At 42.2% G+C, this 15,340-nt stretch overlaps 1 protein-coding gene across 7 annotated transcripts in view; it reads left to right on the forward strand.

Annotated features, from left to right (window-relative positions):
• The window catches only part of KIF1B (kinesin family member 1B), a 130,254-nt gene that overhangs the window by 14,101 nt on the left and 100,813 nt on the right, over positions 1-15,340 (forward strand). For all 7 annotated transcript variants that reach the window (XM_029913548.1, XM_029913550.1, XM_029913547.1 and 4 more), the window contains exon 2: positions 13,806-13,882. In XM_029913548.1, coding sequence (XP_029769408.1) covers positions 13,806-13,882 — 77 coding nt within the window. The remainder of the gene's footprint in view (positions 1-13,805; positions 13,883-15,340) is intronic.

Below are 15,340 nucleotides of genomic sequence, written 5' to 3' on the forward strand. Positions count from 1 at the left end.
TCTAAAGACCACAATATCTTTTCGGGAGATGGAGTCAAAAGTGAAAGGCAAAAATGATTTCCTTAATAGCTGGCTAATGGTATTATTGTATGTCTTATAGATGTTTGAAGGTAGGTAGGTACATAAAATATGTATTTAGCTTCTGAGATATTAGTATATCTGAAGTGTTCAAGGGACAAACTGGAGGTCTGGACAAGGATTTAATCAAGATTGCTGAACAGTTAGGATGGTATGGTTCAAGTAACTAGCTCCCACTTGAGGCAAAGTCTGCTGGCATGTTGTCTTCCCGAAACGCCAGCTGCAGAGATGGTATTTATAGCAACTGGATCTGCAAGAGCAGCTGAGGATGAGATTGCTTTCCAGCAGCTTCTGCGGGCAAGCATTTGCCTGGCTTTGATACTATTCTGCATCACTCCCTCCCCCACCCAGCCTTCCTCACAGGGCAGGGATGGAATTCCTCATGTGGGGAGTGAATCTTGTTGAATTCCAGTTGGGAGCTGTTCTTAGTCTCTATTTGGTTTCCTTTCTTTCTAATAGGTTGAAAAATGCAAACAATGTTTTGATTGAAAAGCAAACTCTATTTTACAGGCTGGAAGTGTCCATGTCCCTGCATTTGTCTCTTGTAATATTAACTCTGTTCTCTGGTTTTGCAAGTCTCTCTCTATATCTATATATAGAATTAAAAACAAGGTAGCCAAATCTCGCTAATGGATGTTGCATTGTATCTGTAAGAGAGCCTGTACTGAACAGGAGTGAGTGTGTGTGTGGTCTTAATCATGTTCCCTTCCACCCTGCTCTCAGTAACAAACTTGTTTCCATTGTTGCCATCTGTTCTGAGGGTATGAATCTACATTTTCCAGACAGACTTGCATTTTGTCTCTAACATTGGTTTTAGTCTTCTGGGTCTGATGCTGAGGGCCCCCCAAATCTCTCCCTAATCTGTCCCAATTACATTGGCTACATAGGCATGTAAACAATACTATGTTTTACTTCAGCAATCCTCTATTAATATGGGGTGAGGTGGAGTTGAAAAGGCTAATTCAGATTCCACTTCCTTAAATGTATCTGAATTTTAAACCTCCTGGTACCATCCTTTTCCTAACAGATTGTCAAGACTAGCATTCTCCCCCTCCACCCACCCTAAACAAAATCTCTATACATTGCTCTACCCATGATGCAGTTCACTTGAGGTTATTTAAAAATGTCAGTTGACCCTAAGTAAATATAAATGGTAGTGGTAAAAATACCTGTGCTTTTGTCTAGGCTAGTGCTTCCACTGGTAGTAGTGCAATGGTGGGAGACTTAGCCTGTGTGAGGACTGATTGGTGAAGTAGAAACTCAGAGCAAAGCTCTTAGTCTTTCCCTAAGAATGTGTGCTTCCAGTTCTGGTAGATATGGAAGGAGCAGCAGCATGAATGTCTGCGTTATTTTAACCCATTAATTACAAAAGGAACCTGCCTGGAATCAGGTAGATGTCTGGAGGCTTACTGAATGGCACAAAAGATGATAAATCAACTTCCCAAACTGCACATATGCTTTTTGCCTCTTACTGGCCTTTTAAAAAAAAAAAATAAATTCAGCAATTGATGGAGTCCCTGCTGGGTTTTAATCTCTGAATCGATTTCCTCCCCACCCCACCCCCACACACAGAATGTATGTCAGATAATCCAGGGATTGAGACCCAGTTAATTCCATCTGCTGGTTTTTATTTGAAGGGCAAACTAGAGTTAGCTAATTCTTCACTGGAGTGCAATATAGAGTGAACGGCATGTCTCCTGATATGATGCCCTGTAACCTGTCTGATCACTAATGGGGGATGAGGATGCCAGATGTGGTGTGTGTACTTTAAATGAGATGAGGAACATAGTAAGTGAAGGCTTCTCTCCTTTTATGTGCTGCCCTCACCCCTCATTCAGTCATCTTCCTGTGAAAACATCCCTTCTTTGTACTACTTTGTACAGCATTCCAGAGATTTTTTTCAGAGTGAGAGCTATTCATGGGCCCACACAATGGGCTGCCCCTGACTCTCTGAGGACTGGCTGTCTGACTTTAAAATAAGCGAAGTACATGTCAGCTCTCTTGTGCTCCTTCATCCAGTGGTGATTGCAGGAATGAGTAGAGCCCTATCCACAAATGTGGTCCTTGGATATCAACAGTTTTGCAGGGCTCTAGGGAGGAGTACATGTTATGTTCAAAAAGTAAAATGTATTCTCTTAGAGGCTCTTCAAGGTTTGTGTGAAGTATGATATATATTTTGAGGTATAATATACTTATTAAAATATACACCTGAATTTTTAATTGTACGTGATTGCTGTTCAGATGCAATAGCTACTTTTGAGTTTGCAAATACTGTTTTTGGTTTCTTAAATTCAGAATATCCAGGGATTAAGCTGGTCCACTAAATTTGAAAGGCTGCAACTTTATCTAATTTCTACACCAAAATGATCGAGCAGACTGAGTAGATGGGGACTGTAAGAAAAATGTTGTGGGGATTGAGTAATGCTGCAGAGCATGGTCTGTAAAAGTGTCTGATTCCAAGGAACAGGAGTTACCTGTTGAAGTGCACAAGAATAGTTAAAATGGAGCATCTTTCAAACAAATAAGGCTGCCAGTTCTTCCCCAGCACATCCAAGCTAATTCCTCCCCACCCCTTGTTCTGCTGCTGCACCTCAGTTCTAGTCAGGCATCCCTTGCTATACTTGACACTGGCTTTTCCTGCACAAAGACTGACAGGTCAAACTGTGTGTGGGTTTTCATCCCTTTGTAAGCCAAGGCTGCTTTGTGGACCATCTGTCCTATTATGAATAAAGTCACCTTCTGTAGTTATCAGTACACTTCAGCTGCATTGCAAAGCAAAGAAACGGTGAGGAGAAAAACCTTTTGTCAGTTGTATTGCATTAGCTGGCTGTGTCAGTCATCAGCTGGACTGGGGAGCAAGGCTGGTATTGCTCTTGTTTTGTAGGTGATTGTGGGAACAAAGGTTATATAACTATCATCCTGTGTTCATGGCTAATGGTCTATAGGTCATTTTCTAGCTTGTTCTTACCCCAGTAGCTCTCCAGTTGCATAATCATAGTTTTCTTTTTAGAATGGACCCTAAGAATGTGAAACTAAGCTTCTAAAGCCAGGGTGCCGACTCCTGATTTTTTTGAAAGTCAGACTATTACAGGGACCGTGGCTATGAGCTGCATTTTAGGACTCTGACTGCATTTGGCTTTTGAACCACACATTGGGAGTCTTAAATATTTAATAACCTCCCTTCTGCCAGAAAAAAATACAAAACATAATGTTCCCATATTTTAATTTCAGTGTATAGTATTTAGTTCAGCTTTTGACACTTCTTTATAGAAGGTGTAACAAACACATTCTATGACTGGGGACCAGTTATGCTTTTAATTATGGCTTGTGAATTCATTACAAGAGGAGGGCTGAATACTTCCATCACTTCACAGTGGATCATTCTCTGAGAATGGGAGGGTTTGAACAAAGGTCAAGGGTAGCGTATGGCCTTTGTTATAACTAAACTTCCTATTAAAATTAATGTTGCGTTGATTATCACTTATTAGGAGGAATAATATTTTAGGACTGTTTGTCTTCCCCTTTGGTTATTGGTATATGTAATTAATTTGTGTACATGGATGCAGTAGGGAGTACACAAAGCAGGCATACAATTATGTGCTCCCAATTATTTAAAAATCTTGTTCTATAGGTTTCAAAGCATGCAGAAAAATAGTGTGTGCAGGTAACACTTCCCGGAGCTGTTTCAGACTAAGATGACACTTTATGGCTCTTCTTCACAACCATAAGGGATAGAAACTTTTTAAATGAAAGTTTACTTTCTATAGAATCTGAATCTGCCCGGGGTGGGGTGAGACACCTCCAAGTGTAATGGGAGGTTCCACACCCCTGCCCTCCAGTGTTTTGCAATCCAAACTGTATAACATTGTTTCAGTTTCATAAGGAATTAAAATGTTCTCCAAGCTGAAAAACTGAAAATGTGTAGCTTGTCTTTTAACAAAAGTATTTATCGAATATTGGAATTTGTAAAATTAAAATACATAATCCATTAAAAAGAACCAAAATGGACCCCAATGCAATTCATCAAGTTGGACAGAGCATAAACTTTAATATCCCACCCTTCCCATGCCTCACTCTCCCCCTTTTAATTCCCCAGAAAAGAGGTGGACTGTACTGTGTGGTCTCAATACACAAGTAAGGGCATTTGTTAAATGATTTCTAACATGACAGTATCCCCATAAATCTTTAGTTTGAGTTTCTTCAGTGATCACAGAAGTATCTGTAACTATCTTTTAGGAAGTTAAAACTACTTTTTCCCTACTCTATACTTCTAGAGTATGTCTCCATTAGAGGAGAAGTATTAGTGTCCCTTTAAAATCATAATATTGGCTTTATAAGAGAGATTGTGGTTTTTAAGTATCCCTTTAGTTACCCCTAAGTAAAATCTAGGAGCTAGAGCAGGTGAAAATTACACTGAAGGTAGCAGAAAGATTCTGCATGACATGATAAGAAATTGACTCTAGCTTCAGGAAGGGTCCTGGAAAAGGGATTGGGTTTCTCAAACTGGCTGTTTAGGTTAACTCGATGTTAAAAGTTACTGCAGTGCCACACTCATGAAAACTAAATATAGCTGCAACACACAAACCTTTGTCAGATTGCAAACAGAATAGTTAATTGCCACAATGGGCTTCTGAAATAGCAGATAAACAAGTTTATTCTGTAAAATAAAAAGGCCAGTAATGTGGGCCCCGCTGTGATTGTCTACCTTATTGCCTTTCTCATTTCCTAGGTCTTTGTTATTAAGCCATTAACCTGTGTATGATGCAGTGAAGCAGCACTGGAGCAGTAATCGGTAGGAAATGGGACAGTTGTATAGATCATGACCTATTTCATGACTCACTAATATGTCTCATCCTGACCTAACATAGATTGCATTTAAAAAAAAAAAAAAAGGGCGTTTAATGTGAGTGGGTTTTGGGGGGGCTATTGAAATTGATGCTCCAGTTTTTTAATTCTAGCATGTTTTTGTCATTTTTCCAATGACAGTACAGCTTGACATTTTTGTGAATAACAGTGGAAAGTGTTGCCAACAGTGTCTGATTATTGCATGATCATCGATTGTTTTAGGTTGGTTCTTACTGTTGTGCAGTTGTCTGCACTGTCAGATTCTAGTTTGAGATTTCTGTTCAAAGAAATACACCTCTACCCCGATATAACGCGACCTGATATAACACCAATTTGAATATAACGCGGTAAAGCAGTGCTCCCGGGGGGCGGGGGGCTGCGCACTCCGGAGGATCAAAGAAAGTTCGATATAACGCGGTTTCACCTATAATGCGGTAAGATTTTTTGGCTCCCGAGGACAGCATTATATCGGGGTAGAGGTGTATTACTTATTTTCTCCAGAAGTCCCAGCCAGCATCCTTCATAAATGGCCAGATTCCATCCATCTACCTATCCCATAAAGGAATCAGTTGGTGTGTGCTGTATGACGCCTAAGTAGTTCTACATGGCACTTTTTAAAAACCTCAATATTCCTAATTCTTAGCTGCCTTGCTGTCTCTTGTCAGGTGTCTGACCTCAGAACATCTCTTACCTGCATCAGTCATGACTGAAAGTTGTCATCTAATGACTTCTCAGTGTCTTACGTGAAGTTGGTGTCAGTTCAGTTCTAATGATCTGATGTTTGCATCTCACAAAATTGCTTTTACAATTGGGGCCCTCTTGTTTCCAGCCTTAGTAGAGAGACTGAGGATTGACTAGCCCATAGTGACTGAATTCCACTCTTATCCTCAGAGGCAGTAACTGAAGTCCCATCTGTTTTGTTTCAAACTTGCACTATGTCAGAAGCTTGCACTGTATCTGCAGGTACCATACTTATTCTCTGGATGGAGGCCTTCAATTTCCTGAACTATAAATAATGGCACCTCTAATGAACAGAGAATTGAGTCAAAACACTTTTCAATTCACAGAAGAGTAAACTCTCAGCTTTCATTTTCCATCATTAATAGACTTAATCTCTACTGAACTTCTCTGTAGGTGGTCTGTATTCATTTTAATGTTGTTGGACATTGTTTCAACCAAAATTTCTTGCTGTGCCATCCTGGGTCTAAAGGATCCACATGGAGCCCTAATGTATTCAGCACCTCAGGATGCAGTATTGAGGGCAGTACGTCAATTTCTGCTTCAAATCCTTCACCTTTTGATTTGGTTTCTTTAGCGAAATGCCCTAGCCTGTTGCCATAGAAACACTGAGGTGAAAATCTTTAGTTATCAAGGTCCTTAGTAGGCTTGGAGATGAGTCAGGTTGCAGCAAATAGGCCTATTTGCATTGTCTTGAATAAATCAAGCAATACTCCTGTTGCTTTTAAATGATCAGTAGTGGTGTGTGGTGCTGCTTTTCTCACAGCAAAATATCTTGTATGGGTGAATGGCAGGGGTGGGCAGGTGGATAGATTTAATGTCTCCTACAGAATCCAGAGTAAACATTCCCTTTGGGGTTAAGTATTTAACCCTCTGAAAGGAGAACTAGCTATCCGTTTCACTAGCAAAAGCAATGTTCTCCTCTTTGTATGGAACAGAATGGCAAGGACAGCTCAGTCTTGCCCTAGTACTCTCCCCTCACACACACCCCTCCATTCTGGCTACTGAACAATCAGTGTTGCCTAGACACAGTTCTGATTTGAGGGTGCTTAACTACTAAAATGCAGCCATAAATTCCATGCAGTTCAGTCCTTGTTTCCAAATTGTGCTAAATCCCTAGAACAGTCTCCCCAAATGGTAGATTTTTATAATGTAGACAGGTCCGTAAATGGGACAGCCTATTTGGTATCGTTATTCATTATTCCATGAAATATTTGTAGTGTGTGAAATGTAGTACAGTTGATGGTGATTATAGTGTTTTTAAACAAACCTGTTGAAAGTAAATCTTGTTATTTAAAAGTGGGGAGGAAGGGGGCACTGGCTGATGTCAAGGTGTAGATATAATTGTGTTCTGTGTCCTACAGCAAAGTGCCCACCCAAACTGCCAGTCAAACTCTCAACAGTGAGAGCCCTAAAAGGTGGGTGGCAGGAGTGCAGTACCTATTAGTATGAGGCTTGAGATGGTTACTTACAAGCACTTTAGGACAGGGATGTTGTCATGTTGTTTCTAGTGCCATTGCAGCAACAGTCCTAACCTCAATATCCATATCTTTTTAAATATGGGAGTTTTGAAGCATCTTCATTAAGAGGGACGCTAGCACCGGCCCTCTTGTCTTTGTGACTCAGCAGTTGGTTGCCATTAAATATCTTTTTTTAAAGAGATGCATTAAGTGAGATGCCTTGTGATAAATTTTAGATGGCTTTTTCCCAGCAGCTAATATGGCAGAAATTAGCTTTGAGGAATACTAGAATGATTATTTTATGACTTGCATCTGCTGTGGAAATTGGTATTTTCATCTGCCTACGTTTTAAGGAGCTCTGTTCCAAGTGCTAGAACAAGCTGGGAAACGCTAAACCTATTGACGTGGATTATAGGACTTTTTTAATATTGTTTCTTGGGTATGTTGAGAAGCTAATTTCACCATTGTCTGTCTGTATACTGCTAAATCACCTATATATCTCAGATATGTGACTAGGAGAAACTAGATTTTTTTTTTATTTTTTATTTTTTTTGAAAGGTGACAATTCTGGATAATTTCCTTTGTCTTCAAGACACAATGTGGGCAACAATGGTTTTTGTGTACCTCAAATTTTCCATGGAAGGAAAGCCTCTGGGACAAAAGGGTAGTTGCTTCTTTGACTTCTGAGACTGTTAATCAACACTAACTAGCATGATCATTATCAAATGCTAATCTGGGGCAAATTTGAACTGTGATTTACTTGTGAAAGGTTATCATTCCCTGGGTGTCAAGTATCAGAGGGGTAGCCGTGTTAGTCTGAATCTGTAAAAAGCAACAGAGGGTCCTGTGGCACCTTTTAGACTAACAGAAGTATTGGGAGCATAAGCTTTCGTGGGTAAGAACCTTACTTGCATCTGAAGAAGTGATGGAAATTTCCAGAGGCAGGTTACCTTGCCTAGTTGACCTGCTGGGAAAACTACAGTGCTTTGTCTTCATTACATTTTACAGCAGGATAGCTAACATTAGTTATCCTGCAGTAAAAACAAACACACCTTTGTCAGTGAAGATATGGCCACGTTTCTGTTGCTTACTGCTAGTCTATTCCAGGCTTCACACGTCAGGAGGAGCTATATGGACTGTGTAGGAGTGCAGGATGTGGAAGAGAAGATAGCAGCTTCTTTCCCTCAGTCTTTACTCCTCTTGCATTTGTGGTACCTGTAGAGTTTGGAATGGCAGTGGCATGGTATTGGGATTATTAAGTGACATAGTGGAATATAATTGTCAGGACAGTTAGCGTTATTGCATCTGCCTCTCTATCTGCTTGGAGTTGTTATCAAGCTAAGGTGTACTTAAGGGAGATGGGAATGGATTCCATCAATTTCTGCACTTAATGGTGAAAATTACTTTCACTTATAAACTTTGGCTTTGAAATCAGTCAGAGAACTTCCTCACTCATAAAGATGTTACTTCGAACTCATTTGGTAACTAGTTTTACTAATCCCTTCTCGTGAGCAGACAATTTCCTGTTCCTTGCAAGGAAGTACAGCCTCTCATCACTTTTCAGTGGTGTGGATGGTGATTATGAATGAGTGGGATGTGGGAAGGGAATAAGAGCAAGCACAGCATCATGGGACTAGAACCCTGGAAAACTGAACCAAAGGGATTGGTTTGGGGTTTTTCTGATTTCTAGAGATGGCGGACATGTGTGTGCTGTAGAATTATTACGGCTTGACTGAGACAACTAAAGGGAAACTGAAGCCACATTTGATTGCTTAGGTTACCAGTTTGTTTTTTGTTACTAATGTTATAATGCCCATGTTGCTATCCAAAGCAACATGTGTCTTTGCCACGTGAGAGCATACTGGTGTAAGGCGCATTAATCCTTGGCTCACAGCAGGAATGTCAGCACAGGGCAAATCTAAGCAAAGTGGAATTGGCCAGTAGAAGTACAATAGCAACTGTTGCTATTTGTGGCCAAAACAGCAGTCTGGGGCAGAGATCCCCTTCCCATCCCATACCCTTGGATAGTGGCCTTGCTTAGGGATGCAGGATCTGGTATAGCTGTTAAATCTTGGAAGGGAATTCTGAAGTTATATGTTTTCAAAGGGCTCAGTTCCCCTTGGAATTTAGTTTGTAATGACTGAGATAAGAGATGAGGGTGTTGTAGACTAGGACATACTTATAGGAAAAAGGGTTAAGTTTTCCCAGAAGTATAGAGTACCTAGGCTAAATATTTGAGAAACAAATGGTCTTTAGTAAGGAAGATCAGAGTTTGGCTTCAGGGTATAAACTGTCTGTAGGAGCAGGAAGAACTCCCATCTCCACCCCGTATAGCCCTGCACAACTGGTTAAGTCCTTGGGGGTTTTGTGCTCTTTCATACTGGTTATGGGTCACTGCCAGAGGCAGGATGCCACTGAGGTAGAGAGGGGACATGTAAACCACACTATCAAAGCTGACTTTTGGTACCCAGAGAGAAGAATCTTTTATTTTAAAAAATACATGTCTAGCCCTTTGCCTTGTGGAGATAGCCTTGAAAGCATGTAACTTGCTACCAACCAATGTGAAATCAAAGTAAGCCAGTCACTATGGTTGAAAGGAGGAAGCAAGTGGGCTCTACTGCTGTTGCAGGAGGCTGTAATTAAAGATCGTCCCATTTGAAAGACAAAATCCAGACCTTCCCTAAAATCAAAGATTTGTGTAAACTTCAGCCCCTCGGACTTTGAGGTTGATTTAGCAGCTGCTTACTTGGGCCTGGATTCAGACTACTTGTAGCCCTGAGAGTAGGGCAGCATGCAGATGTGCCAGCCCCAGAACAGCTCCAAAACCAATTGTGACATAGATACATCCCTCTGAGTCAAGTATTTCCATGTTATACAAGGTGGAGAGAGTATGCTGTATTGACCCATTGCCAGTTGCTGCATGTCCCCCTCAATGTCCAGTCTGCTCCTCTGGCTGGTACATTGTGGGGAGAGCAGAGCCATGGTCAGCACTCTCCCATCCCATCTTATTTGCTCACAGGGATAAATTAGCAGCCCCATAAAACCTACTCTTCTCCCCCCCCCCCCAATGCCTGGAATCCTCATGCAGAAAAGCATGCACAGAGGACTCTTACCCACCTGCATGGTTGCCTAAGGCTGAGTCATAATTGGTCCTCTGGCCAAGCTGCTGCTATGTTATCTCTGCTGGAAAGGGATCCTTCCCTCCTGCATTCTCCACCAGGGCTACTTGGAGTGCACATGGGATATTCCACATCCCCTTTCTCCTCTTGCCAGTCTTTCCAGCAGGACACTTAGGCCTTGGCTGTACAGCGCTGCAACTTGCTGCGCTCAGGGGTGTGAAAACGCACCCCCCCCAGAGCACAGCGAGTGCAGCGCTGTAAAGCGCCAGTGTAATCGCGCCTGCAGCGCTGCATGCTCGCTCACAGCGCTGCAAGCTACTCCCCTCGGAGAGGTGGAGTACATACAGCGCTGCGAGAGCTCTCTTGCAGCACTGGCGGCGCGACTACACTTGTGCTTCACAGCGCTGCCGCGGCAGCGCTGTGAATTCCCAAGTGTAGCCAAGGCCTAAGGGGAGAGGCAAGGCTAAATTGCTGTTTCACTGAGTGGCAATCCTGTTGCTCAGTTCTTCCCATCAGTACTTGCTTGCCCAACCTCAGCTTGTAGTTTGAACACTGGAATCTTGTTCTACCTGTCCCTCAAACTAACCAGGGAAGACTTGGTCCCACACCAACTAGGGAAGGCCTTTCTCAGCTTAAGAACCAAAGAGCATTGCAGCCTACAACTCATTTAGGACTCATTCCGCAATCCACCACCCTCTTCCCCCCCCAATCAGAGTCCATATGACATCTAGCTATTGCTGCAAAAAGCTGCCAGGTAGAGGAGCCCCCTTGGAGAACTGAATTTCTGAGGAGTGATCAATCTGGTGGATTGAGAGAGGGATCTGTGGGGAAGTGTGGGTGGGTGGATGGATTTGGGGAAAGGGAAAGAGTATGGAATTGAGCATTTTGGTGTGTGCCTGGAGGGGAGAGGAATACTATGTGTAGGCATGGTAGAATTTGATTTTAATTTTTCATAATTTCACAGATCTATTTAAAAGCATATTTTAGGTTTTTATGTATTTACATTTTCATAATTGCAGAATATTATGGGGGGAAGCTCAGACAATTTAATCGCAGTAGATGTTGAGATTCAAAAAATTAAAGCATTAAACACACAAATTAACCCATGTCAAATATACAAAGGAAATATCTTTAAATCAAACAAGTTCTCAAGCAGCATTTTTCTTTGGACATCTGTAAGTTTCTATTATCATGGGAATATTTTTTTTTGTCTGTTGTGGCAGAGCTCTGACCTTGCCTCTGTGGGTCCTGCACTTCTAGGCGGTATATGCTAGCCTCAGTGGCTCACTGTGACCCTCCACGTAGCCCTTCTCTTTCTAGGGCCAGAGTTACAGTTTACTGAGCCCTTTTCATCATAGGCCAGCAAGGAGGTTGGTGAGAGAACTCCCACAGTTGTCCCTAGGGGCTTGATTTAGAACAGTTTAGCCTCCTGTCCTGACAGGGGCCTGACTTCCCCTCCCAGGAGGTGTTCCTGTAGTGGTGGGTTGGGGGGAACCTGGGCCTGGCCTCTACTCCAGGTTCCGGCCCAGGGACCTTAATGGTAGCAGCTGTTGGCAGCCAACCTTTCACTGCCAGAGTTGCTACATTTCCCTGGGCCACTTCCCCACAGCTCTCCTACTTCTCCCTTCTTTACCCTTACCTTAGGGCTCCCTTATCAATAACTTGAGGGTGTCTTCATTAACCAGCCCTTCAGCTGCACTTCCTCTCCTCTGCCTGGCTGGAGTAAGCCCTTTTTATAGTATCAGTGGGCCTTAATTAGTTAGGTGGTCACATTAGCTTAATGGCCTCACCTGACTCTTTGCAGGTTAATTGGAGTCAGGTGTTCTCATTAGCCTGGAGCAGCCCCTGCTCTGGTCAGTCAGAGAACAGAAAACTGTTATACTGCCCACTGGATTATCTGCCTTCTGCTATTCTGCTGTACCCAACTGGCCTGGATCTATCACACAGTGTACAGTGAAATAAGAATTTACCGATAAAAATCTGATCCTTCCAAGCCTACAGATGTGTATCCCTGACTGAAACAAAACATTTAAAAATCTATTTTTTAAATATTGGCACATCACTGCAAGAGTCCATATTAGATGAACTAATGGTTTGAGCCTTTGGCATATTTTACGTCAGCGAAGGCCAGACTATGGCTTGCAAGCCACATGTGGCTCTTTTACCATTAAAGTGCAGCTCGCAGAGTCCCTCTGCCTCCCATTCTCCACCTACCAGATGGAGGGGTGGGGGGAAAGGGGTGAAGGGGAAAGAAGAGCTTGAGACCTCTGTCTTGCAGCCAGGTGGTGAGGTAGTGGCTTCTGCCCAGCGGGGAGGGGGTGTTGGGTCTTCAGTCCCATGGGACACACCTGCCAGGGCTTGGGGTTTCAGCAGGAGCGGGGCTGAAGCCCCAAATCCCATCAGGTGCCTCTTGTGGGGCTGAAGCCCCAAGTTCCAGCCCCCAGCAGGTGTCTCAGCTCTGGAACTCCTGAAGATTGTGGTATGTGGCTCAGAGGGCCAATACATTTTTGGCCACCCCTGTCTTAAGTTCTTATTTTCAATACCTTAGTGAGATTGTAGTAAAGAGACTATAGCTCTGTTCATTAAGACTGTTTGTTTGAGGTTTAAATCTGTTGTAGAGGTCCTCCAGAAGGCTGTAACAAATTATAGATGTGATATTCTTATTGTCTGCTGACATAAAGTTTACACCAGGATTGGGGTCACCTTAAAAAGTAAATTATATTGATGGTTTCAAAGGGTGAAATGTTGCCTTGTTGCTGTGATCTGGGAATAAAAGAAGGTTTGATTTGGGTTTCTATGGGATTGAATAGTTGTTTGCAGAAGGCAAGGTTTACAAATAGTTTGGCTTAGTTTAATGTCAGTCCTATTAAAATCTCCATGTGGGCTCTGCACATATTATATTTGTAGAAGAATGTTGTAATGTCATATCAGTGTAATCCCTGAAATGTTTGTAGATCCTCTTCCACCTCCTTTCTTTGCCTCCCACGATGTCCTGTAGAATCCTGAGCTTCTGAAAGAAAATCCATAGGCCAAGGGCTTTTATCCTTATACTGTAACATGAATTTCAAAATAAGCTTGTCGTCCTGCTGTGAAATCCCAGGGCTCTTGAGCTTTTCCTTATTGAAGTGCCTCGAGCTTTTGTGGGTTTTGGCTCTTCCTTTAATACTACTCCTTGCACCCCTCCCTCCACTCCAGAAATCTTCACTAGTCCAAAGACAGAACAAGCAGAATGACCTACTTAAGTCTCTTGCATCGCTGCTTATTATGAACTTTGTTTAATAGGTGCATTCCCTTATGACTGTATCTGCCTTTCCCTGACCTGCTTCATGGAGCCCCTACAGAAATATTGTTTTTTGTGAGCTTGTGGTATGAACACCCATCCTGATCTTATGTCCTTCAATGTAATTTATGAACTCTCTGGCTAGGCAAAGACAGCCATATCGGCTGGGTCTGAGGGTCAATTGTCATAACATTTCTTGCTGCAGCTCGTGATCTGACTCTCCTGGTTTTCATTTTATGTCCCTAAATGCCTTGGATAGCTGAGTCTGAATTTTATTTCTTCTAGGTATTATCAACCCAAAGAACCCCAAGGAAGCACCAAAGTCCTTCAGCTTTGACTACTCCTACTGGTCTCACACCTCGGTAAGTTTCTGAATGTACTGTAGCAAAAACTACTGTTGACCAGTCAGACTGGCCTGGATTGTCTCCTGACACCCCACTTTTCAACCCGCTGCTCCTACTATGACTTTATTGTACTTTGAGTGATACAAGTTCAGAGCTCTGTCTCTATGTTCTAGCTTTTTTCCATCCTGGGAATGTGAAAGAGTAAGGTCTGGGGGTCTGAGAACACAGTCTGGGTGTGTGTTTGAAAGAGGAAGGAGAGGAAAGACATAGAAACATGTGTGCTCAAGCAGCTGCAGAGTGGAATTTGAGCCACAAAAGTAATTTTTCCATTCTAATTTCTGTTGGAAAAAGTGAAGACTTTAAAAAAAACTCTCTCTCTCTCTCTCTCTCTCTCTTCTTCCCCCCCCCCCCCCACCCCCCACGGCACAGTGAAAAAAGTGAGCTGGATTCCACTGGCTTACCAGGAAAAGGCAGAGTAGTGATCCACATTTCCTATAACTGTAAAAGCAATATGCTTTTGTCCTCTAAGCATTCTGCCCCACCTCTCCAGAGAGCTAGATCTGAAGTCTTGCTGACTTCCAGTGGTTGTTCTATAGCAGAGCTCTACAGTTCTGCATTAGGTCCCCTCCCCTGTTTTCTTGAAAGGTGGAGAAAGAGATCATCTTATTTTTTTCTCATCAGCTAAACATCAGTATTTAGTCTGGCTGATGGGAAGAGAATTTGACATTTCTGCACTGGTTGACACCCTCAGATAATGTGTTCTTGACCAAAGCTCAAACTTTATATATGCACAGAGCTTTTAATTAAACCTCTTTATTGAATAAAGCAGTTGTGAAGAAACCATACAATTATATTACCTAGATCAAGCAGAGATGCAAAAACACCATGAGCACTATACGGACTAAACCCTAATAGATGAAAACATGGCTTTTGTAGCCACAGCTTTTGCTGTCATTTTAGGTCATGCACATCTTCAAGAAGAACTTGCTATTAAAGTTGCAGTCTAATATTAAAATCAACCAGCACTCCTATTATAGCATGACCATTCTTCCAATGGTGTCAGTGTCCACTGCTATGAGGGGCGAGAGAATATCTGAGTAATCATTAAAAGAAAATTCCTACAAAAGGTATTCTGGTTTTACACCATCAATGTAATCTTTTCTAATCGATGCAGCAGAAAACCGTCTCACTTGTAATGTATAATATATTGCATTAAGAAAACTGTTGCCAAATAATTCAACAATGGCTTCTCCAGCTAGCCAAAGGAGAAGGGGAGCATGTCAACAAAAGGGGATGTTAATATACACAGTGAATTCTGTCAGTTATCTTTGTGTCCTAGACCTTGCCTTGAGCAGTGTGTTGGGTAGAGTCAAATAATTGGATGCTGATGTCTGATCCCAAAATACAATGATTTCTCATTGAAAGTGACAGAACTTCACCAGCTACAAAATGGAGGATTCTGTTTTGTTCACAAAA

The sequence above is a fragment of the Terrapene carolina genome, unplaced genomic scaffold (genome assembly GCF_002925995.2).
Source record: "Terrapene carolina triunguis isolate 2854851 unplaced genomic scaffold, T_m_triunguis-2.0 Scaffold714, whole genome shotgun sequence".
NCBI lineage: Eukaryota > Metazoa > Chordata > Testudines > Emydidae > Terrapene > Terrapene triunguis.